Raw genomic sequence first — 25649 nt, forward strand, 5'->3', positions numbered from 1 at the left:
TTTCTGCTTTGATGATTGTTTTCTCTGGGATATGAGACCATTCGGCGTTGAGACAGATTCAAAGGGCAATTGGCTTTTCGCTTACTATATGTATGACATGTTGTAAATAATCAATATACATATTTAAACAAGTCTGTTAATACATTCGGTAACCTTACTCGATACAATTGATAATTCAAACTGCTTAGTATATTCAAGTCCTCCTGCCCTGTCTACACGCTCACACGGGTTCCTTGTACCTAGGTATCATACAGTATAGGCGCAATAAGCAATTAGAGCTCATCATGTGACACTTCCTCTTCTTCTTCTTTGATCACACCCTCAGGCAACTTACTTTTTGATCCTTCACCGAGTCTAATAGCATCAATCCAACCTTCGACACTGTGAAGGCCGAAACCTTCCTCCGAAGAATAACGACGCCACCAGCCTCGTCGGCCATTGACTGCAATGATCTCCGTGACGCTTGGCTCAGAAAGTCCCAATTCGGTACGTAGTATCTTTGCGTGAGAGTTAATTGCTGGTACACTGTAAAAGGGGAGATGGTGACCAGTTAGTTTATGCGCGAGTTCTGAGACGCTGGACAATGCCTCCTTTGCCGGTGAAGGGAGCTCGGCATCAGCGGACTCTGTTTCTGGTAGGAGAATCAAGATGCAGGTGCCCGATTTGGAGTTGAGGCAAGTTGGTCCAAGATCCTCAGGGGTAGAGAGCTGGGCGACTTCGGGAGCCTTGACGGGGATCTTGACTGGTTTCTCCTCCGGAGCCACTTCCACCTTCGGACTCGGCGAGTCTGTGGATTTATCGCTATCAGTAACAGTTGAGCTGGACGATGAGGTAGGCTTCTTCGGTGAGCTCGACTTCTTTCTCGGAGCGGCTGGGGCTGGATCGGGATTCGGTTTTGCGACCTGGCTGAGGAATTCGAGCATGGGCGCTTTCTTCATTTCGCCTTCATATTTAATCGGCTCCGAGGCTCCGTTGGGTAGGAGTACAAGAGTTGGGAATGAATTAATGCCGAATTGTTCAACTGCCTTAGATTCTTTGCTTCTGATTTGCGCAAAGTTGATACCCCCAAGGAAGTCAACAGCCAGAGAACGCAGAAGTGCTCCTGTGGTCCCCTTCTCGGTAAAGAGTAAAGCCTTCGGAGACTCATCGGCTGATAACCAAGTCTCATAATCCTTGTCTGTGAGCTTCTTGACGTGGTTCGGGATCCTCTCAACCACCGCATCGACAATCGCCTTTGCAGATCTCTGGCCTTGGTAGTCTTCTACTCGCGGCTTGCCTGGCTTTTTACCAGGAACGATGATCTTCAAGGTTGGAAATCCCTGGACTCCCATTTGTCCGCAAAAAGCTTTATTTTCGTCATCGTCACAGTTGACTGCCGCTACTTTGGCTAGACCTTCGAGGTTTTTGGCGGCCTTCTCGTAGGCGGGTTTGAGGTTTTGGCAGTGACCGCACCATGGCGCATAGAATCTATCATCGTTTAGAATCGAGTATTTACCGGTGTAAATGCGAAATTACGTGAGGGATACATACTCTACAATCTAGAAGATTCACTCGTTAGCTGCTGTCGCAATAGTGATTCGAGGGAATTGCATACTGATGTGTGGTTAGACTTGTTGATTAGTGAGTTGAAGTTCTTTGCATCCACCTGAAGCACAGGTGAGCTTTTAGTGTATAGTCCAGCAGCTGATGCCCCTCCCAGCAGAGAGGCAAGCAACGCAAAATAGAGGTGATTTGGCATGTCGAGATAGAGCACGCAGACACTGACACTGGTAATATTCACAGATCAACAATTGCAGGCAAGTTTATGCTATAGTTGTTGCATAATACATTGGTTGATTTCAGGTAAGAGGAAGTATATAATGAGGAAAAGTCAATGGTGGCCTCCGAAACAGCCTTGTCTCTTGCAAGGTGTCCTAAAGGATGAAGCTCTTGGCGGGGAAGCCGAGGAGGTCTTTCTCCGCACTTGCTTATCTGATAAACAAGCCCCGACTGATTACGTCTGACCAAAAAAAAAATGGGCATTATTGATTTTTCACCCTCTTCTCAGACTTCATCCTCATATACCAATCGACTTTCAGACTAGATGTACCGAATTACGAGCTTCGGATCATGGCCCTCACCTACAAAGGGGACATGGCATATCTCCCTCAAGAGATATTCCAGATGATCATCCAGCACCTGGAACCTGTCGATCTCGTCCGTTGTCGTCGCGTATCTTCCTCGTGGTATCGAGCGTTTACGAATCCAGTCAGTCTTGCCCAAGTTCTCAAAGTCACTTTTCCGCTGGCAAAAGAAGTGAGGGAGCTCGTCGGTCAGATCAAAGGTCCAATACCCTACGACACGATCTACAACGACCCCCCAGAAAAATGGCGATTAATTTTCGATAGAGTCACAGAACGCTATTATCGTTTGACAAATGGAATACCTCGCTCGGTACAGACAATCGATTTTCAGGATACCCGAACTGCTCCGGGTGAAGATGGATATTTCAGTGTTCCACACTGGAACAGTCATTCAAGTCATCCTGGATCTTTCATCGACATGTTATTTGAGCCTGTATTTTGGACATATAACGAAGGGTTGGTTGTTTATCCGGATGAGCGTGGACGGTGTTTGATGCTCTTAGATGTGGAGACTGAAGAGCAGTTCATGGTCCCATTCGTGACTATTGATAAAGTCATACGAAGAATGCGTCTACATGATCGATTGCTTGTGATTGAGTGGGCTGAAAGTGAAACCTTCCATTGGTTAAATGACCAAGATAGTGTTCATCGTCACTTTGCCACGTCTTTCGAAGTCAATGCTGTTGGACGAGGATGGGACATTGTCTTCCGCAATGAATGGAAGATTATGTTCCTAGGCCACCCCTTGGGCGAAAGAGATCGCTTCTTTTCATGTCACAGTCGCAGTCATTATGCGATCTATACCTGGCAGCCGAACCGCAGTCTTTACACCGCAGACGAAGATGCACCCATCGAGTCTCTATCTATTTGGGATATTTCCGCAGCCTCTGGTTACAGACCATCGCAGGATCCGACAGGAAGACCAAAAGACAACGGCCCAAGGCAAGTTGCCAGCTTCGCCTTTCGAGACCTTGAATTCTACTCGGTGAGGCAAAGGGGGCTCCCAGCAATCATGAGAATGGACATTGACAGTGACTCGAATTCCATCTCTATCACGGAGGTAAGGGATAATGCCCATATGGACTTCAATGTTCTAGAATATGCTCCTTGGACGCGCATCATAACCATACCATTCATTGGTCAAGGTCCTGCATGGCAGCGAGAGGTACAAACTCGGTATCCTCCGTACCGTGGGAGTTGTAGCATGGAGATTGCGCCCTGGACAGTTACAAAGCCATGGCCATGTTACTGTGCTATTTGTGAGAGTATTGATGAGAAAGCGCAGGTATCTTTCTGCATTTCGTACGCTTCATCCAAGGTCCAGGCAGGCTTTGACAAGACTTTACTACTACTTACTATCCATACACCCCATGGAATCAGGACCCTACCTCAAGAATTTTCCCAACAGCTTTCGTACACGGGCAAGATCTGTGGCGATGAGCGCTTCGTCATTGGCGAAAACGACCTCAACCAATTAGTGGTCATGAAGTTCTAATGTATTATATGATTAAGCGTTCTGCATGTATTATTAGATACCACTCTTATTGAAATGCACACTTTCACTACGAGCGGTTCAACCTGCGCATTTGGTGATCTTAAATGTCAATTACTCGAGTCCTTGTCCGCTGTCTGGGTGTTCATCCAGGACTCGATTGCATGCCTAGTAGTAAACTATATTAAGAAGAACTTGTATGAAATTTTAGACAAAGGAAATGTTGCTTGACTAATAATACTGAAGTAAAGTGATTTTACATGCCTAAAACAGGTCTAGGTATTTATATGAACAAGTTTGAATCCGGCATCAGCTTTGACAAAGATCATGTAGGAAGTGTCTACTGGTCTTCGCTGGCAGCAGCACCAGTAATAATTTCAACCAACTCGCCAGTAATGGCGGCTTGACGCTGTCGGTTGTACAAAATTTGGAATCTAGAAGAGAATTAAGTCAGTTTGATGACCTCACATAACTTTGAGACGCTATAACATACTTCTGGATCATTTCACCGGCGTTCTTGGAAGCGTTCTCCATAGCATTGCGACGAGCCTATTTAAGTCATTAGATAACTGCGAACGAATGGACGGGACGAAAAGACCGAACTTACAGAAATCTCACAAGCCAAACCCTCAGCCATGGCCCAGAACAAGCTGTTAGCCAAAGCATATTCGCGGAGGTTGCCCAAAGCTTCCTCCTCAACCTCGAAAGCGGAGATGTTGGCTGTTAAAAAGAATGTTAGTTTAACTTGTGCGAAATGCAAGTAATTAAAAGCAACTCACGGGAGTTGGTGATGGCTTCCTCGGAATAAGCATCCACGGTGGTAGGCTCGTAGCTCTGTGCGTTCAAGAACTTGTTGTGGATGATCTTGATGCTACCGTAGTTTGTAGGAAGCAGAGCAATCTGATCGGCAATTGCCTGAGCATCGGCGAAGGTGGGAATGTCCTTGCAGACCTGAGAGAAGCTGAGAACGATGTTCTGAGCGTTGGAACGACCGAGCTGGGCCTTGGCCTTCTCTCCGAGGACGACGAGATCAGCATTGGGGTTCTCTAGCAACAAGCGGCGAGTAGCCTTGCTAAGACCAGAGTGGATACCACCGCAGAGACCTTTGTCGGAGCTGGCGACGATGTAAAGGGTCTTCTTGTCTCCCTCCTCCGGCTTCGTCTCGGCAGACTCGAAAACGGTGTTGGACGTGGTTCCGTAGACACGAGAGTCCTCCATAGCCTTCTGGGCACGGGTCAAACGGGTGGAAGCAATGACCTTCATGGTGTTGGTGATTTTCTCGATGTTACGAATGGACTTGAGACGGCCCTCGATTTCACGGAGAGTAGCGAAGTTGGCGGCATTGGTGGGAGCAGTGCTGCTACTTGTTAGCAGTTGAGTATAACATTTCTTTCCTCAATTCCATCGACGTAAAAAGGGTCTTCTTTCGTAATGTCATAGTTTTTGCGCCGCGAGACCTCATTCAGAAATTGATTGATCCCTCCGAAGAAAAACACTTACCGAGCCACAACGGTACTGCCAGCCTTCAAGGCTGGGCGAACAGTGCGAGAGAGCATTGTGAGAGAAAACTGAGTTTATATGATGAGAGTAGAGCCGCAGTGACGGGGCAGCTGAATCAATTGATGCCAGACTTCGCAGCAAAGATCGGTCGCGGGCGTTGAACGTCAACGAGGTCTTCCCGGGCTGCTTCGGAGCCAACATTCCATTGGCCCCATCACGTGATCTGCCGGTATTGTAGCCTCAGGCACAAGGTGCGGATAGGCGCAATTAAGAAGTGAAGTTCTTCCAGTTCCGAGTGGTTCAGCTTACTTCCTTCTTCTTCACTGCCACTTCATTTCTCTTCTCGTCTCTTCCTTTTATCTATCTTCGCCATCACTAGCCCTACATCGTCCCTTTTTTTTTGACGCTCTCTTTAGCTTTCATTTGCTTTTATTGATCTAGTTATAGCTTGCTTTCGTCCACCACTGCGTCTTCCGTCAAAATTGCGTTTTGCCGATTGTACTCTCAGTTCCTGTTCGCGTGTCATCCGCGCCTAGGGCGACTATCATCTTTCATATCATCACCCAACCTTTACTACTCGGTTCATTTTCGATTCAAGAGTTCACTTCGGACAATGAGTTCCTCGGACGATGATGCTCCGCTCCTCAAGGCCAGCCGCCCTTCTGGTTTGAATCCAGGCGTTTCCATCCGCTTCGGGCCCATTGACAATGAGGACGTAGATATGAAGGACGCAGCCAATGGTGTGAATGGGCACGCCGTGGGCAAGAGAAGGGCGCGGGTCAGCGCTGGCAAACAGTCCTACGCAGAGGCGGAAAGCAGTGAGGACGAGAAGCCCTTGGTATGCAGTAGCTGCCATCTACCTTGCCAAAAAAGATCGTTTGTTTCATGTGCTAATAAATGCAACAGAGCAAGAAGCGCCGTGTTTCGACCAAAAAGCAGGATGATTCAGACTCCGAAGAGGACATTCCTCTAGCCCGAAAAGCGAATGCTGCTAAACTGCCTAGAGCATCCGAGACCGCAATTGGCGAGGAGTCGGATTCAGATATACCTATTGAGCGCAAGCTTAAGAAACAAAAAGCGAATATTGAGAAGAAGGCCGAACAGGAAGCCAAGGCAATTCGCAAAGCTGAGGCTACGTCACTAAAAAAAACTTCGACAGAAAAAGCAGCCGCTAATGGCAAAAAGCCGAAGGCAAATGGAGTAAAGACCGAAAATGGAGTAGGCACTAAGAAGATCAAAGCAGAACCTTCGACGCCAGTGAAGAAAGGGAAGGGCAAGGCAACTCCTGTCAAGGAGGAATCAGAAGACGTTGAAGCAGCCGAGGAGGAAGAGGAGTATCGTTGGTGGGAGGATCCAACCAAAGGCGATGGTACTATCAAATGGACAACCCTCGAACACAACGGTGTTGTTTTCCCACCTCCATATGAGCCTCTGCCCAAAAATGTCAAGATGAAATACGATGGCATTCCTGTTGTCCTAGAGCCGGAAGCTGAGGAAGTTGCCGGTTTCTTTGGCTCTATGTTAAATTCCACACACAATGTCGAGAATCCGACCTTCCAGAAGAACTTTTTCGATGATTTCAAAGCTATTTTAAAGAAGACAGGCGGTGCAAAGACGCAGAAGGGCGAGCCCATTGATATTAAGGAATTCAGCAAGTGCGATTTCAAGCCGATCTTTGAGTACTACGACGCGAAACGTCTGGAGAAGAAAGCTATGTCGGCTGCGGAAAAGAAAGCCCTCAAAGCTGAGAAGGATGCAGCTGAAGCACCGTACATGTATTGTATGTGGGATGGACGCAAGCAGAAGGTTGGCAACTTCCGCGTTGAACCTCCAGGTCTCTTCCGTGGTCGTGGCGAGCATCCAAAGACCGGCAAAGTCAAAACACGTGTTCAACCCGAGCAGATTACGATCAATATCGGCAAGGAAGCAAAGGTTCCTCCGCCTCCTGAGGGACACAAGTGGAAGGAGGTTAGGCATGATCAAGAAGGTACTTGGCTTGCTATGTGGCAAGAGAATGTCAACGGAAACTACAAATATGTTATGCTTGCCGCAAATTCCGATATCAAGGGCCAGAGCGACTACAAAAAATTCGAAAAAGCTCGTGAGCTCAAGAAACATATTGATAGGATTCGGGAAGACTATCGTGTGGGTCTCAAATCTGAACTAATGGCTGATCGACAGCGCGCAACAGCGGTGTATCTAATCGACAAGTTCGCTCTTCGTGCTGGAAATGAAAAGGGTGAAGATGAGGCGGATACTGTTGGGTGTTGCTCTTTGAAGTACGAGAACGTCTCACTGCGACCACCCAACACGGTCATTTTCGACTTTCTCGGTAAAGATAGTATTCGATTCTACGATGAAGTCGAGGTTGATCCTCAAGTATTCAAGAATCTTAAAATTTTCAAGAAAGCACCAAAGAAAGAGGGTGATGAGATTTTTGACCGATTGACGGTATGTTATTAGATGAATTTGGGCATGGCCATATACTAAGAGCGTTTTGCAGACGTCAGCGCTGAACAAACACCTTTCAAATTACATGCCCGGCCTGACAGCTAAAGTTTTCCGTACTTACAATGCTTCTTACACATTCGCTACCTTACTCAAGGACATGAAGGCGGAGGGCACAGTTGCGGAGAAAGTGAAGCAATACAACGATGCCAACCGTAGAGTTGCAATTCTTTGTAACCACAAACGGACAGTCACTGCAGGGCATGCGAATCAAATGGAGAAACTTGGCGACAGGGTATGTTTGTCTGCTCGGATTGAGAAAATTTGAAACTCTACTGACATTTGGTAGATCAAAGGCCTTCGCTATCAGAAGTGGAGGGTTAAGATGATGATGTTGGACCTTGACCCAAGCCAGAAGAAGAAAAAAGGCGCAAAATATTTCGAATTGGATGATGATCTTGACCAGGCATGGATTCAAGAGCACCAGGCATTCCTTGTGGAAGAACAGAAACAGAAGATCACCAAGAAATTTGAGAAAGAAAATGAGAAGTTAGCCGCTGAAGGTGAAAAGGAGATGAAACCCAAGGAACTAGATGAACGACTTGCAGTGCTCAAGGACATGGAGAAGAAATTCCAAAAGGAGAACAAGACCGGCAAAGTAGAGGCAGAGGGCAAGGGACAGACGATTGAAAAGCTTGAAAACAACGTCGCCAAACTCGAACAGCGGATTGAGACAATGTCCCTTCAGGCTGAGGACAAGGAGAATAACAAGGAGGTTGCACTTGGAACTTCAAAGATTGTAAGCACCCCTCGATCCTGATGTAACATTTTGACGTGCACTAAATAATTTATACAGAACTACATTGATCCTCGTCTGACGGTGGTCTTTACGAAGAAGTTCAACGTCCCTATTGAAAAGTTCTTCTCCAAGACTCTCCGTGAAAAGTTCGACTGGGCTATCAAGTCTGTTGACGAGGACTGGGAGTTTTAGAAGAGTATTTTTCTTTTTTTTTGGTTTTATCCCTGCGTTTTGCGAGGTGGCGATTTTCTTTTTGTATTCTCCCAATGATTTGTTCATCTATTGACCCCTGGCATCTGTACCAACATATCAACCCAGAAACCAAAATACGCCCAAAAAAAAAAGAAAGAAGAAAGAAAAGAAAAAAAAAAAAACAAGAAAAAAGATGGGACCGGAGAGAAATACTACGAATAAAGGCCATTGCAAAACTAGCTACGACTTTGTGTTGGAGAACGCTTTTCAAGAATTTTCTCCAGTTTGGTTATTGTTCAACTGGCATTTACCTAGGCTAGGTACTTGAAAATCTTATCTAGCAGACCAATATAGAACAAATATCATTATCTTATACATACATGGTGGCGCCGAGGATCACCAGATTGATTTCGAGTACAAACAATTCTCCTAATATTACTAGACTCTTATATAAAGATGATAAAGCTATGCAAGGCGACCAGATGTCTGGTATATCAAGAGAAGAATGACAGGCAGAAACGAAAAGACAAGGGTGAATGATATTAATAATACATAAGGTGCGATGGTGATGATGATATCCAAGGTATGCACAGTATAGAATGATGGGCAGTCAAAAGAAAAAGATAATGACAAACTGCAACTATATGCGAAGAAGAAACAAGAAGAATGAACCAAAAGAAAATCCAACCCCAGAAAGGATTCGTATCGGATCAAGGCCACCATCCCATCCTTTCATATGAAGCTATAACCTCCCTTATAGAATCCGAACTAAACCGGGGATACTCCAGCTGAAAGCCCGTAGTAGACTCAAACAACGACCCATCAATACACAAATCGTTATCGGAAAGCATATCAATTTCAATGAACGGACTGATGGGACCGGGTCTCGTAATGCCTTTTTCTTCCAACATATCAGCCCATGCCTGCAGCATTTCTTCATTCATCTCGTCGACGATATCGTTTAATTTGAGTCGAGCCAATTGGGACACTAACATGCCTGCAAACGTGACTTTGAGATCAAAGACTTCTGCGAGCGCGGCTCCGATTTGGTCGCGGGTTGTATCTGTATGATCGACAACGTTGAAGATATGCGGCGCATCTTTATTATCCTTTTCACCAGCGCGCCATTCCGCCGCCGTCCATAACGCGCACGCAGCATCCTTGACATGTAACGTATTGAACTTCAAATCCTTACTCTCCAATTGATCAAACCCAGTCTGAAGCCACTGATGCGTCCTGGCCAGCGCAATCGCAACCGCCGTATAACCCCTATCGTATTCACCATATATATGCGGTAACCGCAACGAAACCCAATTTAACCCTTCGACACCAGGTAAATCTTCTTCAACCTGTAATTGCCATTTTGCGAGATTGTGCCATGGTTTCTTCTTGTCGTCTTCCTTGGCCGGCTTAGAGCCGCTTTTGTAGATGTATGAGGTTGACGCTTGCGCGTAGACTTTGATGTTGCGTTTGGCGACCTCCTTGGCGAGTCCCATGCACATGGCATGGTTGCGGAGTTGGTATACTTCTTCTGGCTGAGAGGGCCGTGTGTCGGCGGCGCAGTTGATTACGTAGTCGAACTGTTTGCCGTCGGCGCGGTCGAAGATTCGGGGGTATGACTCTGTCGACTCTGTTAGATTTATCTCCATCCCTGTCGAAAAGGAAGGGATGGCATACGTTCGCGACTGGCATCGGCCTGTACGAATTGTTCTTTGGAACATGCCTGCTCAAACTCCGGGGCCAGCCATGCCAACTGTGGTAGCAGTTTGTCCACGATCCGTAGCTCCGACGCAAGATTATTTTTGTGTATATGGAGTGCGAGGTGACGGCCGACGAACCCTATAAAAATCTCTGTTAGTTTTTGACCTCGTCTCATAAGACATCTTTGTTGATGCTGCTCCGGCATACCCAGCCCACCGATAATCAGCACTGCAGGCTTATCTGTTGCCATGTTGACGTCTATCGAAGTATTTCAAGCTTGTTCAACAGAGAGACGGTTTCTTTTTTCTTTTTTTCTTTTTCTTTTTCTTTTTTGAATTCCTTGTTCTTTTTTTTTCTCTGCAAATTTCTTTCCTTTCTTCCGGGCTTGTAGGCAGTAAAATGGATATAATAAGCGAGCAACGACGGTTCGTTGTGCGTCGATGTTGATCAGGCAGTAACTGGAGCGCTATAATTAATAGATGACCTCAGGTACTAAAGGTACGTGATAAGGCAGTAGACAAGCAATCCCCGATCAAACAGGGTAAGAAAACAACCCAGCAAGAAAAGCTGATGAAGAAGGAAAAGGAGAGAGAAGATGATTCGAAAGGCAGAAATCGAAAACACGAGCAAGGAAACTATCTATGGAGCAAAGGTCTGAGCGGGTTGATGTTATTATTATTATACGTAGTAAAATAAATAAATAATAAATATATGCCGGAGGCTATGTACTATGACTGTTAGTTCATTTTTTAAGTCTCTTCTCTCCGTCTTCGATTTGGATATTCTAGAAAGACGAAAATGTTGTGCAGACAAAGCCCCTCTTTGGAGGAGTTAGGGGTAATTGTCCGGTCACACCAGCTGAATATATTCTCGATATATTTGGTGGATCACATTCCTGTAGCCTAAAGAATCCTAAAACAACTGCCTTACAGACGAATTCAAAAACTCGAGTAGTTCAAGTGCTATAAAGCATACAATACTATGTAGTAAACTACGTAAATGAAAATGATAACAATCCCCTGACCCTCCTCTCTCGGACATTATTAACGAGCGATCACCACCAAGGGGACGACCCGCTCGAGTCAAGAAACTTCATTATTTTCTCTTCAATTTTCGTCTGCTCCACTGGCATACTTACTTATCACTTGCTTGAAATACGTTACGTACTTCCTTTAAGCCGGAGTTTGTGTGCTTTTCCTCCGTATCTACAGGCCGAGTTGATGATCGTTATCGTGGTCCGTCATGTCCCCTCTTAGTTCTTACAGTGCCCGCATTGGAGGTTTCAGTTTGAGTCTGTTACAGACACGTCGGTGATTGTATCTAACTAACTAATGAAAACGACACAGTATGGTATAAGTAATAACTAGTGGCAGAGGAGAAAAAAAAAGAAAAAAAAAGCCACAAAGGATCACTGGATTGTTTATTCAGCCCCCAAATGCCGAAGTGCAATCTTCAATTCTTTTATGGCTGTGGGCACATCGTCAAAACTCAGTGCCGATACCGCCCATCGCGCATGTTTCTGTGCTTGTGTGATGGCTTGATCATCTGCGGTTATATCGTATGACGATGTTTGAGGTCCTGACGGAGTAGAAACCACTGGGGCTGGGGCTGGGGCCCGGGCCGGGGCCGGTACTGGTGGTGGAGGAATCACTGGCTGTTGAGTGATATTTCGAGGCAGCGGCGGCTGTTCAGACGGATCCACCGCGTTGGACATTTGTACAACTGCAGGCGGAGGAAAAGATTGAAAGGCAGCAGACGGGTTAGTGAAGGTTTCTGGCGTATCGGGAAGAGCGGAAGGAGTCTGTGGGAGCGTCAGATCTGAAGGAGCTGATGGAAGCTCCAGAGCCGACGGTGCAGCTAAGAGATCTTCTGTTTTGAAAGCATCGGTTGTGGAAGGTGGGCGTGGCGGTAGTGAGGATGATCGCGACGGATGAAGCGATTCATCTAGTATCGATTGCTGCGCGAGACTTCTTTGTACACGATCCGCTTCGTCAGGCACTTCTTCTACAGAAGGCTGACGTTCTCGTTCCGTAGTATTACCCTGAAGAGCTCGAACTTCAGGATCATCAGGGTTCAGCGCCTGGATTTCGCTATCCGGCGTCTGGCTTTCTTGGACGGGATTCGACAGATTCGGATCCTCCCCATTCTTTATAGCTTTGGCAATTCGAACAGCGTGGTATTTTGCGAATTTGATCTTTGATGCAATGTCGGGATCGACTTCACCCCATATCTGACACAATTCAAAGAAAGTGGCTGCAGCGAGGAAGGTATCGGCGGTTTGTCTGATAAAATAAGCAATTCGTCAGCATATACGTACATCCTTGCGTTCCCGGATATGCGGCAACTGACTTGGAAGCCTTGTTGGCGCGAACTGCATTATCAGCTCTATTAAAGACCTCGAGCCCAAATTGCTCAACATAAGCCTGACCAGCAACATTATCCGTTATAGCGTCGTTATCGGGATTCTCGTTTTTAAACTTGGATTCCAAACATCAGTATGTATTTTCTTTTTGCGCAGCTGTAGCGGGCGAGATAAATTCGTACTCGTTCCAACTTATCCATCAAATCGGTTGTGAACTGCGTCGATTCGGCATTTGTCGTATGAAGGCCCTTGGATATAATCTGGTTGACGACCCAGTAATTACCTGCATCGTAATTCAGACAGTGTCAGCTTAAATATTGTTGCTTTCAAACTAGGATCACTCGCGACCAGAAGGGGGACGAAGAAAAGAGAAGTACCAACACCAATATGCAATGACCGGTTTTGCGCGCTCGATCTGTGCGGCCCGAGTGACGAAACGCGCGATATCTGCGGATTTCAAGCTGTCTGGAATTGTAGTCGCCATGGCTGTGTATAAAAGGAGAAGAGAGTACGTTGGGTTGTAGAAAGTAACGTAGCAGGTTGAGGTAAAGTCAGTGGAAGCTGGTGTGGGGTTGATTCATGACGTTCCACCGTGCGGAGAACAGATTGACCAGCCCTATCCACCGATACTCATTCGTTAAATACAATACCAATAAAATTGTAGTATTTTCCATAACACTCTTGTCTAGCTACTTGTAATCCATTCTCCAATCTCAACTCGCTCCTCACTCAGAGCCTCTACATCAACGCAGTCTGTCACTTGTCCAACCGGTCCTCCAATCCTCTCAATCACAATCCATATCCCTCTCTTCTCCGCAAACTCTGGGCATACATCAAAATCAGGAACTCTAATCCCGGAGACTGCATCACTATATTCACCGTTCTCGGATGACGCCAGAATCTCTTTGTACGGTCCCTGACCAAGCTCAACGGTCATCAACATAGGCGATGAAGTGATATGGCGTGTTCCAATGGTAGAATTCCGGCTTCGTGCAATCAATTTGAGTCTCGTGAGGCGCGGTACACTTAATGGGGCGAAGATGCGGTCGATACCCGGAGGTAAAATGCCAACGTCGGATAGTACAGCCAGTCTACCTGCCGCTTCGGACGGCAAGGCCTTGACGTGGCATTTCGTGGTGGAAAATACCCAGATATTGAACTTTGCGACCTGATCAGGAAGGAATGTTGAGCAAACTAAGGTGTATGAGCCGGGCCGTAATTGTTCGGTCTCAGCAACCACGCAACCGGGGCGATAGTGGCCGCTGTCCGTAACAATGTCACGCTTTCTCACTGTCGAGACGCGTTTGCCATCTGACCAAAACAGCTTCGAGTGAACGGCCAGATCTGGCTTCGGTGTCTCCAGAAGTATTAGAACATCCGCTGTGTCTGATACTTGCAGAACATGTTGCGGGTTGGACGGGTATCGTGGTGACTCCGTATTTCCCCCTGCAGTAATAGGACTCCATTCACTTCCCATTTGGTAGGTATGCAGAAACTTGTCTTCGGCCGGTTTGAGCATAATTTCATCCCTTGATAGCGCAGAAAGTGTGAAATTTTGAGCAACCAACGGCAATGACTGTTCAGCCACAACAACCGTATATGTCGAATTTGCTTCCATGTCAATCTTCGCCAACGTGTTGGGAGAGTCCACAAACGGCCCGCGATAGAATGCATCGTCACTGACGAAAATTCGTTGCCCTCCCTTTTTCGAAACGTAGATACTGATAAACCCCGACTCAACACTCGGGCTTGTTGCATTCGTGGTACGAAAATGCTTGCTAAGAAGCAACCAGACTGGGCCTCCTGCCACTGTTGAGATCGAAAACTGCGGACTATTCGCAAAGCATGCAGAGCTAAATCGAGCCTTTGACAAGTCCCACGTAAAATGAATATCGTGCCTAGTAGTAAAAAGACCCGGGTTCCAGTTTAGGTACATATTGTCGAAATTCTGGAAGATCTGATCGTAATCCATCCAAAAGCATCCAGGCAGGAGAGTATTGGATGTTGTATCCACTTCATTTTGTGCAGAAGGGCGACTATAACTATGAGGAGTCCTAGCGCTGGAATCTGCCCATGGATTTTTGATGAGCATCTGACGATATCCATCACGTTCGGTTAGGTCAAGGACGGCATAGTCATGTCGGCCAATGAGCCCCTGAAGCCGCTCTTCACGAGAATTGAGTTCACCCGTCCCAAGGGTCAGAACGACATCACCATACTGAAAGGCGCCTCGTATACGTCTCCACAGCTGATCGGGTGCTACATCTTCGTGATGGAGAAATATCTGCTCCGGAATCCAACCGGTGAGTACCCATAAATCTGTCCCTGAGTTGCTACCGGGAAAGTCGTAACCGCCACGAAGCTTCAGATATGCTTTCTCAATCAAAGCGGGCCAAAAGGATTTCGGCGCATTTCGGTCAATTGCAAACAGAGAGCGTGATGTCTTGGATGAAGGAAGTCGGTCGTCAATGACCACTTTTCTGTAGCAGCCGTTGAAATAAAGTCGGAATATGTACTTTCCGGATATCGACTTCCGTGGTATCCCTTGATTATAATCAAACGGGAATATTCGATTCTGAAATAGCTATATCCAGATTTCGTTAGTTCTATACAGTATCGACATGGATAAATGACGTACGCAGTTATAACCCCGCTCAAATCGAGCAGTCACCGCGCAAATGCTTGCGATTACAGAGCAGTCTGTGGTGATATCCTGCACAAGGTCCATTACAACCTTTGTTCCGACACGTTTGGGTTCGTCAGAAGTAAGACTGCCGAGACCACGCTCTTTGATGAGCTCAGCAGGGCGTTTCCAGCCACTGAAAACCTCTTTCTGGAGTATAGAAAGCCTCAGAGTCTTATCCCTATCCGAAGCGGTCAATCAACGGTATTCCTTCGCTGACAGAATGCCTACAGTTACGACTCACTCAAATTGCCCTTCCTCACCAACCAATTCAAACTCATGTGGGCTGGGGTCGTCTTTCCAAGGTGGAAATATGAATCCATTGAGTTTAGCGCTCTCCAAGAGGATGATTTCCTCTCTCGTCGAAAGTGTACGCTTAGAGACTGGCTCCTTCAGCAAGGAATTTTCAACCTGTGAGCTGGATGGTTTCCATGCTTTGTCTAATTTGATATTCTCTGCTCGGCAAAGCCAATCTTTGCATTTTGAGTCCAGCCATTGCTTTTCCCGAGGCGTGTCCGCTAATTTCAGCGCACGCATGTAATTATCGGCTGCTGCAATTGCTGCTTCCAGTGCCTGGGATTGAGATCCAGCGTCGGATACTTGACGTTCATATTTCTGCAAATAAAATAGTTAGTGCGCATTTGATAGCGGAAGAACCGAGAAAAGAATACTATAGCTCTGTCTAGGTGAATGTTTGACGTGCGCTTATCGGTGGACTCTGACATGGTAATGCATGCAACGACCACATCCACCTCAACGTACTTCGTAGCTGCCGACCATCCAGAGATGCAAATAGTGACTATTACTATTGAGAAAAGAGCTGGTTGTAGCTTTGAAGTGCGGTTGCGAGATGAAATGGGGAGAAAGAGAGGCACAAAGAATATCTACAGTCGTCAGGCAGCTTATCGATAAGCAGGATGACTAATCGAGGGGGTTATTTCTCCGGAATCCCCCCTCAGCATCTCCATCAAGACTCAGTCAAGCACCTAGTGAGATCAATCGTTGCTTACGGCCATTTTGACTGTTGTAAGGAATGTCTACTACGCTGCTGCTGTCTTCTGAGATGACTGTTTCCGGGAATATTCCAAACCTTGTCCGAATATTTAAGGCACTTTGCAAATGGGATGAATTATTTGACATACAAGAGGCGCATGACACATACTCTGATACTACGAATATCACTAAACGGCCCGCGGACAGTATGAGTCGAGTGCAAAGATTCATTCACATAAAAGACATTCTCGAGGAGCTGCAGACGCGAGACCTACAGGAACGACCACATGCAGATTCACCCATGGCATGGATGAGATTATAGACATTGCGAGTAATAGGAGTTGATCGCAGTACATGTGTATGGGCTCACACACTGTGTTGGACCTGTCCAACCCTGTCCACCACACTGTCCCCATTGGGCAACTGTACCACTACTACCACCACTACCACCACTACCACCACTACCACCACTACCACCACTACCACCACTGCCACCACTGCCACCACTGCCTCCGCTACCGCCACTACCACCGGTGGAGGAACCAGAAAGCTTGCTCTTAATAAAAGCAAAGGCCTGATTTCCGTATTCTGCGCCATATCCTTGATGGGTTGCTGCGTTATTACCGTTACAGCAATAGGGATCCGAGGAATCGCAGTAAGACTGTATCAGACCAGCTGAAGGACAGCTAAAGCCCGCAGGTCTTTCATCAAACTAAAGGATGAAATTAGTCATGTTTCCATAGAATCACGTTAAGTGAAAGGAACTAGAGGGATTCTCCTTACACCGCCGGCAGCACAGGTTCCAACCTCATATGGCAAACCTGCTCTGAATAAAGGGTCACCCATAAAAATCGCCGCTTTAACCATGGACACAGCAGATGCCGACAATTGAACTGCTGTATTGGAATACCCCTGGTTGGGATCTCCACCACCGCAAAGAGCAACGTCCATAATCTCTGCGCCTTGGGAGTATCCGACCAATACAATCTCACTACTTGGGCACTGTGAATTGAAAGAATTCACAGCAGATGCGACGGCTGCAATGCCTTGAGCAACGGAGCTTGAATAACTTATACCGCCGCATGAAGACTGGCCACCACATGCAGGGTAACTGATGGCTTCTGCGGTAGAGCCTGGGTAGTTGTTCAAAACATCGTTTACGACCGTGATGGAGGAACCGTAACCAGGAGAAACGGTTGTTTCTCGGGCACCGAATACATGGATGTTAGGGCAGTTTGCGCGATTCTCCACGGGGATGGAGAACGCCCCTCCAACCAATATGGAGAGTGCCAGACTTTGAGAAAGCATGGTAAATGGTAGATGATGAAGAAGAAGTTCGTTTCCAAGGGCTTTGCTATTCGGTGTAAGTAGAAACAGCCTCGTGGAAACAGTGGGTGAGCCCATTCATATATGAAACAGCGCTGCCCCCTTCCCGGATAAAACCAAGGTGAATTGAAACATCATCATGCAACTGTAGATATATTCGACAAGACAAATCACTCGAGGTCCCTCCTTTGGCCCGAAAACAAGTCCGTATCGGTCCATATTATAGGACATCTAGATCATATCTGAGTAAAACGGATTTAGCCGCAGCGTATGATAGCAATAAGCTGTCGGCTTCCGAAAGAAACGTTGAAGAATGACAAACGAGACAAATATAAACATCACCCTGCCCTGTCGATCTCCCCGCATTTTTTCATGCCGGTAGTGGAAGTCGGGTCTGACTAGGATAAACAGAAGCTGGTGCATCAATTTGGCCCGGATAAATGAATGCTTGCATTTGGCGATACCTGTAAAAGGGTCATTGTGGCTGGAGTACACCGCCCGACATTCCGCACAGAATGTCTTGTTTCAGGTAGCGGGGGCCCTATATCGATTTTCTGTTAAGTGTGCTACCTCGAGCTCAGGCTAAAGAAGAGAACGTTTCGTGGATGAAAGAACACACGAGCGGAGATAATTGAGGAATTACTGCAATAGAAGCTGACATCAATCGAACGTCAATTGAATATAGTCTCTACGCATCCCGAAAACGTGAGTGTAAACAAGTTTGTTGTACGTCTTTTCCAAGTACGAGAACCCTGAGAAGGATGTTGATACGGATTCTGAGAACTAGGTTAGAAGCGAATTTCAGTACGGTCAGGTTGTTTGGACTTCCAAACTGAATCGAGGCCCAAACACGGTCCGGCTGAATGACGGAAATCAGCCACGCGTGAAGCATGTAGTCCGCTACACGTATACCTTTAGGATACAATAGCAGCTCACGTCGATCCTGCAATGGTTCCTGTTGAACTGCCACGAACAGAGAAGAATCCGAGAAAAGAATATATCTGGCTGGAGTCAGTACATGTATATTTCCCAAGCACTAACATTGATGAGCCCAGTCAGAATCAACTGAGCGCCACAAGCAGCAATTCGGCGTGCATCGCATATGCCCTGAACACATTGCAGCTTCTCCATGAAGGGAAGAGAATATGGGTGTTATTATCGACAACAAAAAGAAACTGAGATGCGTAAGAGCAAAATACCTTATCGATAAGAAGCTTCTGAAACAGGAATAGCGCGGAAGCCCTGCACAAGCGGAACGGCAAACGGCAGTCTGGGAGCTTTGCCTCGGCTCTCTCGGTCAATTTCCATCACTCAGCGTCCCCGGCTATTAATTTATTTGTTCATTGCCTTTTGATGTCTATGCAATGGACCCCGGGGTCTTATTACCCTTCCCTACCTTCTTCTGGCAAGGTCCGCTACGAGTTACGGATTGAACCCTCGAGTCTGATCTTGTTGTTCTTTGTCTGTTCGGTCGTGGTCACCGTTTGAAGACCGCCGCTCTTCGCCTCATGCAGAGTACCTCTCTATATTGTTGATAATAAAGACTCATCTTTACGTCTTTCTATATTTATATCCTCCATGACTGGACAGTCCAAACCAGCACGCCTCTCCCCATGGGGAAGTGCTGTCGCAGGTGCAACTGGCGCTGTGCTCGCCAATGCCCTAGTATATCCGCTTGATATGTGAGCGATACTCACGATTGATCCTCTACCTTCCCAGTATCTAACAAATAGTGCAATCTAGTGTTAAAACCAAGATTCAGGTTCAAGTCAAGAGTCGGAAAGACACGAGCAGCAACACTGAGGCCACACCCCACTATGAATCTACGCTAGACGCGATCAACAAAATCTTTCAAGATGAGGGACTGACGGGTCTATACAACGGTATCAATGGTGCCCTTATCGGAGTCGCATCCACCAACTTTGCATACTTTTACTGGTACTCCGTTGTTCGTGCTTTATATATCGCTTCGGGTCGCGGGTCGAATACCCCCGGAACAGCTGTTGAGCTTTCGCTCGGTGCAGTAGCTGGCGCCATTGCACAGATATTCACCATCCCCGTATCCGTTGTGACGACTCGCCAACAGACGCAATCAAAGGATGACAAGAAGGGACTACTTGAAACTGCTCGCGAGGTTGTTGATGGTGAGGATGGCTGGACTGGTTTGTGGAGAGGTTTGAAAGCCAGTTTGGTTCTGGTCGTTAATCCTGCGATCACGTACGGCGCATACCAAAGACTCAAGGAAGTTTTGTTCCCGGGCAAGAATAATCTGCGTCCATGGGAAGCATTCGGTGAGTTCTAAATCTATCCCCGTCTTGTGATGATCCGGCAACTCTAATAAAACATTCAGTGCTCGGAGCAATGTCGAAGGCATTGGCAACTCTGGCTACGCAGCCATTGATTGTCGCTAAGGTTGGTCTACAATCGAAGCCTCCACCAAGTCGTCAAGGAAAGCCATTTAAGGGCTTTATCGAAGTGATGCAATATATCATTGAACACGAGGGAACATTAAGTTTGTTCAAGGGCATCGGTCCTCAGATTGTGAAGGGTCTTCTTGTTCAAGGATTGCTCATGATGACCAAAGAACGGTAAGCTGGTTCACCAACTTTTTGTGTGTGTTATTCTTGTCCCCGCCGAATGCTAACACAATCTATATAGAATGGAGCTTGCGTTCATTCTACTCTTCGCCTATCTTCGCAAGTTCAAGGAAGAGAAATTGAAGAGGTACGCAGAAAGAGCCGCCGCGACCGCTAAGACGAACCTTCCAGTTACGCTTAAATGATTTATCTACTTCGGGGTGTTTTGTTTTTCTCATTCATACTTCTGTAGAGTTTATATGCAAATTTTGGGCTGCCGCCATATGAGCTGGGACACGCTGTTTCTTTCTTCTTGGATTGGATGTAGATAACGTGTTAATAGAATAGAGGTTTGTTGTATCAGAGATATTGGACAGGATTCGAACAGATCAGGGACATGAAATACTACATTAACCGAGGGTGTAAATATCAAGGCCGGCGGACCGCAACCCTAACCCCCAAACCCGTTGCCAAGATTGCGGCAGAGTCTAACTGGTTTCTCCGCTGGTCGTCCATTGCAACAACAACTTTACCATGGCTTTATCCATATCTTCATATTACCAGTCAACAGCCCTGTAGCCTGAACCCTGGAATGGGATGGTGGCCATTTGGGGCATCTGGGTCCACTTCAGATCCAGAGGATAAGAACTCCAATGACTCTCACCATCATTCATCCTCCGACCACAAACAAGAAGAACAAAAACAATCGTTCATTCCCCCGTTGTTGATATCGCACTCTTCTTCCTCCTCGAAATCGACTACAGATTGGAATTCAAGTCTCAATGCCTTTGACTGGAGTCAATTCAAAGAACCTCAAAACCTAATTCCGACTGCCCTCTTGACAGGCGGTATATTGTTTGTTGTTTACGTTCAGCGTCGGTACCTGCGTCGCTTTCCCGAAGCTACTGATATCACGTCTTCTTATTTCCGCCAAAGATCGCTTCTGGGCCGCGTTACGAGTGTTGGAGATGGCGATAATTTTAGAATGTATCATACCCCTGGGGGTCGGTTGGTGGGATGGGGTTGGTTGCCATGGATGAAGGTGCCGACGGCTAAGAAGGAGTTGAAAGATCGAACTGTACGTTCTTAGGTTGGGAAGTTCATGACATTGTTTGAATTGTAATACTGAATCTTTCTGGGATAGGTTCACATACGTCTTGCAGGCATCGATGCGCCAGAACTCGCTCATTTCGGCCGTCCAGCCCAACCATATTCTCACGAAGCACACATGTGGCTTACATCTTATCTCATCAACCGACGTGTACGCGCGTATGTACATCGACCCGATCAGTACAAACGCGTCATCGCAACAGTCTACGTACGCCGGTGGCTAGATATCCCTCCCCTTCGACGACGGGACGTTTCGTATGAGATGTTGCGTCGCGGATTGGCAACAGTATACGAAGCCAAATCCGGAGTCGAGTTTGGCGGTACCGAAAACGAGCGCAAGTATCGTGAAGCCGAGAGATTGGCCAAGAGTCGAAAGTTAGGGTTATGGAAGGATTTTTGGAGACAGGGTGGAGTGGATTTTGAGAGTCCGAGGGCGTATAAGACGAGAATGGGAAAGCTGGAAACATCGTCGGTAGAGTCATCTTCTCCAGTAGAGAAGAGACCGTCGGGGTTTATATCTTTGCTGGTTGGGAGGATTTGGCCGTTTGGGTCCAAGAAGGATGGTAAATAACATATACCCTTGATGTCTGGCTTATAACCTGAATGATTACGCTAGAGTAATGTAAATCTGGAATGATAATTCTCGTTTATCTTCGTCGTATATTTAAGAACCGTGTTGACATAAGAGCACTCATTCCATATGGTTATCCTGAATCATCGTATATCGCAGTTCAAATAGGCACATGGGTACATATTTACAATTCCACATACACAGGGCCAATTTCGCCAATTTTCCAAATTAAGTTGACCTGATTAAGCGAACCTCCTCTCAATCTCTGCAAACAATTTTGGACTAATCTCATCACTCGAATTGCCCTCTACTCTCCATAACGAACCCTGCCTCTCATAATGCTCAATAAGCGCTTTACTAGAATCCTCGAATTTCCTCAAGCGCTGCTTCCATGTATCTATTGAATCATCCGCCCTTTGCGTTAAGGGTTCACCTGTAATATCATCCTTGCCCGCGATTTTGGGTGGGTTGAAATCTGTATTGTAGACTCGTCCCGAGGGTGCGTGGACCCAGCGTTTTGTTATTCGTGAGATTATGACCGATGGAGGTGTGAAGAGGTGCACGACAAAGTTTATGGGGAGGATTCGGTCGAGGCTTATGGCTTGGACGGCGGTTCGAGGGAAACCGTCTAGGATGAAGGAGGCGGAGGGTGCTATTGATGGTGGCCGATTATATTGACTATGAGATGAAGATGATATCGTCGGGGGAGACGCAGAAGAGGATTGTGTTGTTGTAGGTTCAGAGGGCCGCAGCCAGCCTTTCGTAACTAATTCTGCGGATATAAGATCGAGCATGACAGTATCAGGGACAAGATTCCCAGCTTGTATGAGCGCTTCGGCTTGAAGGCCTACCATGTACGAGTGCTGTTAGCATCGGTCCAAATCGTATGACATTGCACTCACCTAGAGCAGTCTTCTTGCGAACATTCTCTCGTAATAAATCCCCCGAACTTATTGCCGCCAACTGTGGGAATCGCGCAAGTAATCTCTCTGTTTGTGTGCCTTTCCCAACACCAGGAGCTCCGATGAGGATGATCCGAGCGGCCTTTTTGAGCCGCTTTGTGGCCGACGTTGTCATGGGAGTCTCTAAGTATGTGTTGATTGCTATAGAGATGTGCGGTTTGGGCCAATTCGATGACAGAATGACAGACAGTCGCCGACAAACGAGTCTCAGTATGCGATTACTCCGAGGTTTGGCTGCTGTTATCAAATAAGCGGTTAGTTGGCACATGCGAAATCCTCGGACAACGTTATCTCAGACCCGAAGATTCTCATAGATGGACTAGCTTCCATAACTAGTCGATTGAGTCAAAGAATCTAAATTCTTATTGTAATAATTCTTACTAAAAAAAGTCATTGAATATTTCAATAGTATGAAATTTCTAAACTATCTTTCACCCTAGATTTACCAGTGTAATGGTTGTATGTCTTCATTATCAAGGTATTTTTCTTTCGCTTCCTTTGCCAAGTGTTGTGCCCTCTCAAATCCAGTGATTTCAAAGCCGTTTTGCAGCTCGTCCACCAAGCACCTTAATGGGAAACAAAGAGGCTAGCTTATATCAAAATCACTTCCAGCAGGCATAAGATACTCCAATCTCAAAGGAACATCCACAATAGTTCCTAGATTAGTCAAGTTGCCTGGTGGAAAGGCAACCTGGAAAAGATACGGCGCTCAACCTGGGGAATAACTTATACCACACTCTAAATATGGGTTAGTCTTACTTGATCATGTGATCTACACGGGCTAGCGCGTTACTGCAGGGCAGTCTCTGATTGGCTACTATTATAATACTACCCATTCTGGCGAAGACGCGTCGTTGTCGCGTGTTTAATTGTATACAACTAGACTACTAGACAATCGTGCCATCTATCAGACTTCATGTCTACTGATTCCCTCTTGCGACATACACAATGATGCGACAGGACTTCCACAGAATTGACCCTAAACGGAGGGCTGTTCTCGACCACAAAAAGAAGCAGTTCGCGGCACCCTCTTTCAAGCAACAGGACTACCCCCACCGTCTCAACTTTTACGATGTGCCTCCAACGGCAGAGATCACGCTGGAGGAGTTTGAGCAGTGGGCAATAGACAGATTGAAAGGTAAGGTAGCCAGTCGATACGAGGAGATTACTCTGGTTAACCATTGATTCACCAGTCCTGGCGGAAATCGAAGCTTGTTCCTATCGCAATAAATCTCCACAAGAGACAGAAGCACATATCGCACCGGTTTTGAAGAAATACCTTAACTTATCATCAAATTCATCAGCGTCCGGTGGCGTGGTTAACCAACAACTAAAGAATGAGCGACAAAAGGATCATTATTCGCACTTCATTCTACGTCTCGCATTTTCCGCAACCGAAGAATTGCGTCACCGATTTGTCCGCGCGGAGACAATGTTGTTTAAATTTCGCTTCCAGAAAGACGACAGCAAGGAGAGGCGCGCGTTTATTGAGAGTCTCAATCTCAACTGGGAGCCTGTGAGCGATGAGGAAAAATCCGAACTTGCCGAGCAATTGGTTACTTCTACGCCTGGTTTACGACGCGCAGACGATGAATCTTGGTTCAAGGTTGATTGGGAAAAGGTGCCTGAATTAATTGAACGTCGAGCGGTGTTTATTCGAAAAGGCAAGGCATACGTTCCTCAAAGGGAACAACTAAGTATGATTGTCGCAGATTTCACTGCACGATTAGAGAAGGCGATGGAGGTAAGTGCCGATTTCGATACTAACACTCGCTTCAAGGCTAAAAAAAGGATCTAGTTGACAAGCCGTGCATTGCCTCGGCTGGACGAGGACGACCGTCTAACCCCAATTCTTAATCATCTGTCCAAGAACTTCGGAAGCGCCGAGTCTGTTTACTCCGAAGGTGAAGGTGTCGTCGATGGCGCGCCCATCACCGCAGCATCTATCGATCCTCTATCGCAACACTTCCCGCTATGTATGCGAAGCCTGCACATGACCCTACGGAAGAATAACCATTTGAAACACTTTGGTCGTCTGCAATACTCCCTCTTTCTCAAGGGGATTGGCCTAAGCCTTGATGAGTGCATACTATTCTGGCGTCAGTCCTTCAAGGGGTTTTCCGATGATGAGTTCAACTCCAAGTATAAATACAATATTCGTCACGTTTATGGGGATGTTGGAGGTGACGCCAATCGCCGTGGTCGAGGTTATCCGCCATACTCGTGTCAAAAGATTCTTTCAGAGAGTGCCCCGAGCACTGGTCAAACTCATGGATGCCCATACCGACATTTCTCTGTTGACAATCTTACTGCTTTGCTTCAATCAACCGGCGTCCACGATAAAGACCTCTTACGCGGCGTGCGGGAAGACGTTGAGAAACAGAGATATCATATCGCTTGCAACCGAGTATTCGAATGGACACACAAGGCCGACATCAAACGAGTGAAAGAGGATGGCTCGTGGAATCAAGCCGACTTGGATACCATTGTTCATCCGAACACGTATTTCAAGCGGAGTTATCTTTTGAAGACTTCGGGGAAGCCGTCTAAGGAGACCGCTTGATCAACCAACCTTCGTATATAACTGCATGAAAACAGGGCGTAATGGATTCGACGGGCAGGACTCTATTTGTAAGAACTGAAGGATGTATATTCAATTCTTGATTCTGGTAACGAGATAATGTGACTATTCTTGACGTATAAACAAAAAAATTTTTTTTTTTTTTCAAATAATGAATGTCTGTTACATGAGATGTAACCTCTGCTGATTCCCAATTCATCAAAAAGGATCGGAACGACCTTTCCAAGCCA

General features: G+C 46.5%; 12 protein-coding genes across 13 annotated transcripts, besides 6 other annotated features; 5 read left to right on the top strand and 7 right to left on the bottom strand.

Moving 5' to 3' along the window:
* Positions 1-72: 72 nt before the first annotated feature.
* TSTA_019410 (disulfide isomerase, putative) lies at positions 73-1915 on the bottom strand. The gene is made up of 3 exons (XM_002484067.1): positions 1595-1915; positions 1531-1538; positions 73-1467 (listed from the first exon to the last, which is right to left on the bottom strand). The coding sequence occupies exons 1-3, from the start codon at positions 1736-1738 to the stop codon at positions 273-275; spliced, it is 1347 nt and encodes a 448-aa protein (XP_002484112.1). The 5' UTR covers positions 1739-1915; the 3' UTR covers positions 73-272.
* A 194-nt stretch (positions 1916-2109) lies between these two features.
* On the top strand, positions 2110-3618 carry TSTA_019420 (F-box domain protein; the record flags this gene model as incomplete). The annotated part of the gene is made up of 2 exons (XM_002484068.1): positions 2110-3299; positions 3327-3618. The coding sequence occupies 2 exons, from the start codon at positions 2110-2112 to the stop codon at positions 3616-3618; spliced, it is 1482 nt and encodes a 493-aa protein (XP_002484113.1).
* Positions 3619-3715: 97 nt separating this feature from the next.
* TSTA_019430 (ATP synthase gamma chain, mitochondrial precursor, putative) lies at positions 3716-5284 on the bottom strand. 2 transcript variants are annotated; one of them, XM_002484069.1, is made up of 5 exons: positions 5116-5284; positions 4395-4972; positions 4223-4335; positions 4109-4164; positions 3716-4049 (listed from the first exon to the last, which is right to left on the bottom strand). In XM_002484069.1, exons 1-5 carry the CDS (start codon positions 5169-5171, stop codon positions 3956-3958), a joined length of 897 nt encoding a protein of 298 aa, XP_002484114.1. In that variant the 5' UTR covers positions 5172-5284; the 3' UTR covers positions 3716-3955. The 2 variants fall into 2 exon arrangements, with proteins under 2 accessions (XP_002484114.1, XP_002484115.1); XM_002484070.1 differs by having other exon boundaries at positions 4395-4975.
* Positions 5285-5728: 444 nt separating this feature from the next.
* On the top strand, positions 5729-8696 carry TSTA_019440 (topoisomerase I; the record flags this gene model as incomplete). The annotated part of the gene is made up of 5 exons (XM_002484071.1): positions 5729-5953; positions 6022-7566; positions 7619-7858; positions 7913-8362; positions 8420-8696. 5 exons carry the CDS (start codon positions 5729-5731, stop codon positions 8552-8554), a joined length of 2595 nt encoding a protein of 864 aa, XP_002484116.1. The 3' UTR covers positions 8555-8696.
* Positions 8697-8746: a microsatellite.
* Positions 8747-9014: 268 nt separating this feature from the next.
* Positions 9015-10505, bottom strand: TSTA_019450 (epimerase/dehydratase family protein, putative; the record flags this gene model as incomplete). The annotated part of the gene is made up of 3 exons (XM_002484072.1): positions 9015-10175; positions 10232-10393; positions 10463-10505. The coding sequence occupies 3 exons, from the start codon at positions 10503-10505 to the stop codon at positions 9265-9267; spliced, it is 1116 nt and encodes a 371-aa protein (XP_002484117.1). The 3' UTR covers positions 9015-9264.
* A 46-nt stretch (positions 10506-10551) lies between these two features.
* Positions 10552-10610: a sequence feature (T-rich).
* A 333-nt stretch (positions 10611-10943) lies between these two features.
* Positions 10944-10968: a sequence feature (AT_rich).
* A 707-nt stretch (positions 10969-11675) lies between these two features.
* Positions 11676-13101, bottom strand: TSTA_019460 (uncharacterized protein; the record flags this gene model as incomplete). Its single annotated transcript, XM_002484073.1, has 4 exons — positions 11676-12537; positions 12605-12732; positions 12800-12900; positions 12999-13101. 4 exons carry the CDS (start codon positions 13099-13101, stop codon positions 11676-11678), a joined length of 1194 nt encoding a protein of 397 aa, XP_002484118.1.
* Positions 11852-11885: a microsatellite.
* Positions 13102-13267: 166 nt separating the features above from the next.
* On the bottom strand, positions 13268-16025 carry TSTA_019470 (calpain-like protease PalBory; the record flags this gene model as incomplete). The annotated part of the gene is made up of 4 exons (XM_002484074.1): positions 13268-15192; positions 15256-15481; positions 15545-15915; positions 15972-16025. The coding sequence occupies 4 exons, from the start codon at positions 16023-16025 to the stop codon at positions 13303-13305; spliced, it is 2541 nt and encodes an 846-aa protein (XP_002484119.1). The 3' UTR covers positions 13268-13302.
* Positions 16026-16494: 469 nt separating this feature from the next.
* On the bottom strand, positions 16495-17601 carry TSTA_019480 (acetyl xylan esterase (Axe1), putative; the record flags this gene model as incomplete). The annotated part of the gene is made up of 2 exons (XM_002484075.1): positions 16495-17005; positions 17077-17601. 2 exons carry the CDS (start codon positions 17599-17601, stop codon positions 16610-16612), a joined length of 921 nt encoding a protein of 306 aa, XP_002484120.1. The 3' UTR covers positions 16495-16609.
* Positions 16721-16825: a microsatellite.
* A 1382-nt stretch (positions 17602-18983) lies between the features above and the next one.
* TSTA_019490 (peroxisomal carrier protein, putative) lies at positions 18984-20561 on the top strand. The gene is made up of 4 exons (XM_002484076.1): positions 18984-19301; positions 19363-19910; positions 19970-20207; positions 20278-20561. The coding sequence occupies exons 1-4, from the start codon at positions 19198-19200 to the stop codon at positions 20399-20401; spliced, it is 1014 nt and encodes a 337-aa protein (XP_002484121.1). The 5' UTR covers positions 18984-19197; the 3' UTR covers positions 20402-20561.
* A 31-nt stretch (positions 20562-20592) lies between these two features.
* TSTA_019500 (staphylococcal nuclease domain protein, putative) lies at positions 20593-21935 on the top strand (the record flags this gene model as incomplete). Its single annotated transcript, XM_002484077.1, has 2 exons — positions 20593-21273; positions 21340-21935. 2 exons carry the CDS (start codon positions 20593-20595, stop codon positions 21874-21876), a joined length of 1218 nt encoding a protein of 405 aa, XP_002484122.1. The 3' UTR covers positions 21877-21935.
* Positions 21936-22118: 183 nt separating this feature from the next.
* Positions 22119-23099, bottom strand: TSTA_019510 (adenylate kinase 2; the record flags this gene model as incomplete). The annotated part of the gene is made up of 2 exons (XM_002484078.1): positions 22779-23099; positions 22119-22723 (listed from the first exon to the last, which is right to left on the bottom strand). The coding sequence occupies exons 1-2, from the start codon at positions 22951-22953 to the stop codon at positions 22119-22121; spliced, it is 780 nt and encodes a 259-aa protein (XP_002484123.1). The 5' UTR covers positions 22954-23099.
* A 610-nt stretch (positions 23100-23709) lies between these two features.
* On the top strand, positions 23710-25539 carry TSTA_019520 (DNA primase large subunit). The gene is made up of 3 exons (XM_002484079.1): positions 23710-23976; positions 24032-24582; positions 24637-25539. Exons 1-3 carry the CDS (start codon positions 23787-23789, stop codon positions 25399-25401), a joined length of 1506 nt encoding a protein of 501 aa, XP_002484124.1. The 5' UTR covers positions 23710-23786; the 3' UTR covers positions 25402-25539.
* Positions 25540-25543: 4 nt separating this feature from the next.
* Positions 25544-25572: a sequence feature (AT_rich).
* The last annotated feature ends 77 nt before the right edge of the window (positions 25573-25649 follow it).

The sequence above is a fragment of the Talaromyces stipitatus genome, genomic scaffold (genome assembly GCF_000003125.1).
Source record: "Talaromyces stipitatus ATCC 10500 scf_1105507295549 genomic scaffold, whole genome shotgun sequence".
In the NCBI taxonomy this organism is placed as follows: Eukaryota; Fungi; Ascomycota; class Eurotiomycetes; order Eurotiales; family Trichocomaceae; genus Talaromyces; species Talaromyces stipitatus.

Excerpts from the sequence above, each read along its gene's own strand:
- TSTA_019410 (XM_002484067.1), bottom strand. The coding sequence starts at position 1,738 with ATGCCAAATCACCTCTATTTTGCGTTGCTTGCCTCTCTGCTGGGAGGG.
- TSTA_019430 (XM_002484070.1), bottom strand. The coding sequence starts at position 5,171 with ATGCTCTCTCGCACTGTTCGCCCAGCCTTGAAGGCTGGCAGTACCGTT. Across the intron at positions 4,336-4,394 it reads GGAAGCCATCACCAACTCCC|CCAACATCTCCGCTTTCGAG; the intron begins GTGAGTTGCTTT and ends TCTTTTTAACAG. Across the intron at positions 4,165-4,222 it reads GTTTGGCTTGTGAGATTTCT|GCTCGTCGCAATGCTATGGA; the intron begins GTAAGTTCGGTC and ends TGACTTAAATAG.
- TSTA_019490 (XM_002484076.1), top strand. The coding sequence starts at position 19,198 with ATGACTGGACAGTCCAAACCAGCACGCCTCTCCCCATGGGGAAGTGCT. Across the intron at positions 19,911-19,969 it reads GCGTCCATGGGAAGCATTCG|TGCTCGGAGCAATGTCGAAG; the intron begins GTGAGTTCTAAA and ends TAAAACATTCAG. Across the intron at positions 20,208-20,277 it reads CTCATGATGACCAAAGAACG|AATGGAGCTTGCGTTCATTC; the intron begins GTAAGCTGGTTC and ends CAATCTATATAG.
- TSTA_019520 (XM_002484079.1), top strand. The coding sequence starts at position 23,787 with ATGATGCGACAGGACTTCCACAGAATTGACCCTAAACGGAGGGCTGTT. Across the intron at positions 23,977-24,031 it reads GGCAATAGACAGATTGAAAG|TCCTGGCGGAAATCGAAGCT; the intron begins GTAAGGTAGCCA and ends TTGATTCACCAG. Across the intron at positions 24,583-24,636 it reads GATTAGAGAAGGCGATGGAG|TTGACAAGCCGTGCATTGCC; the intron begins GTAAGTGCCGAT and ends AAAAGGATCTAG.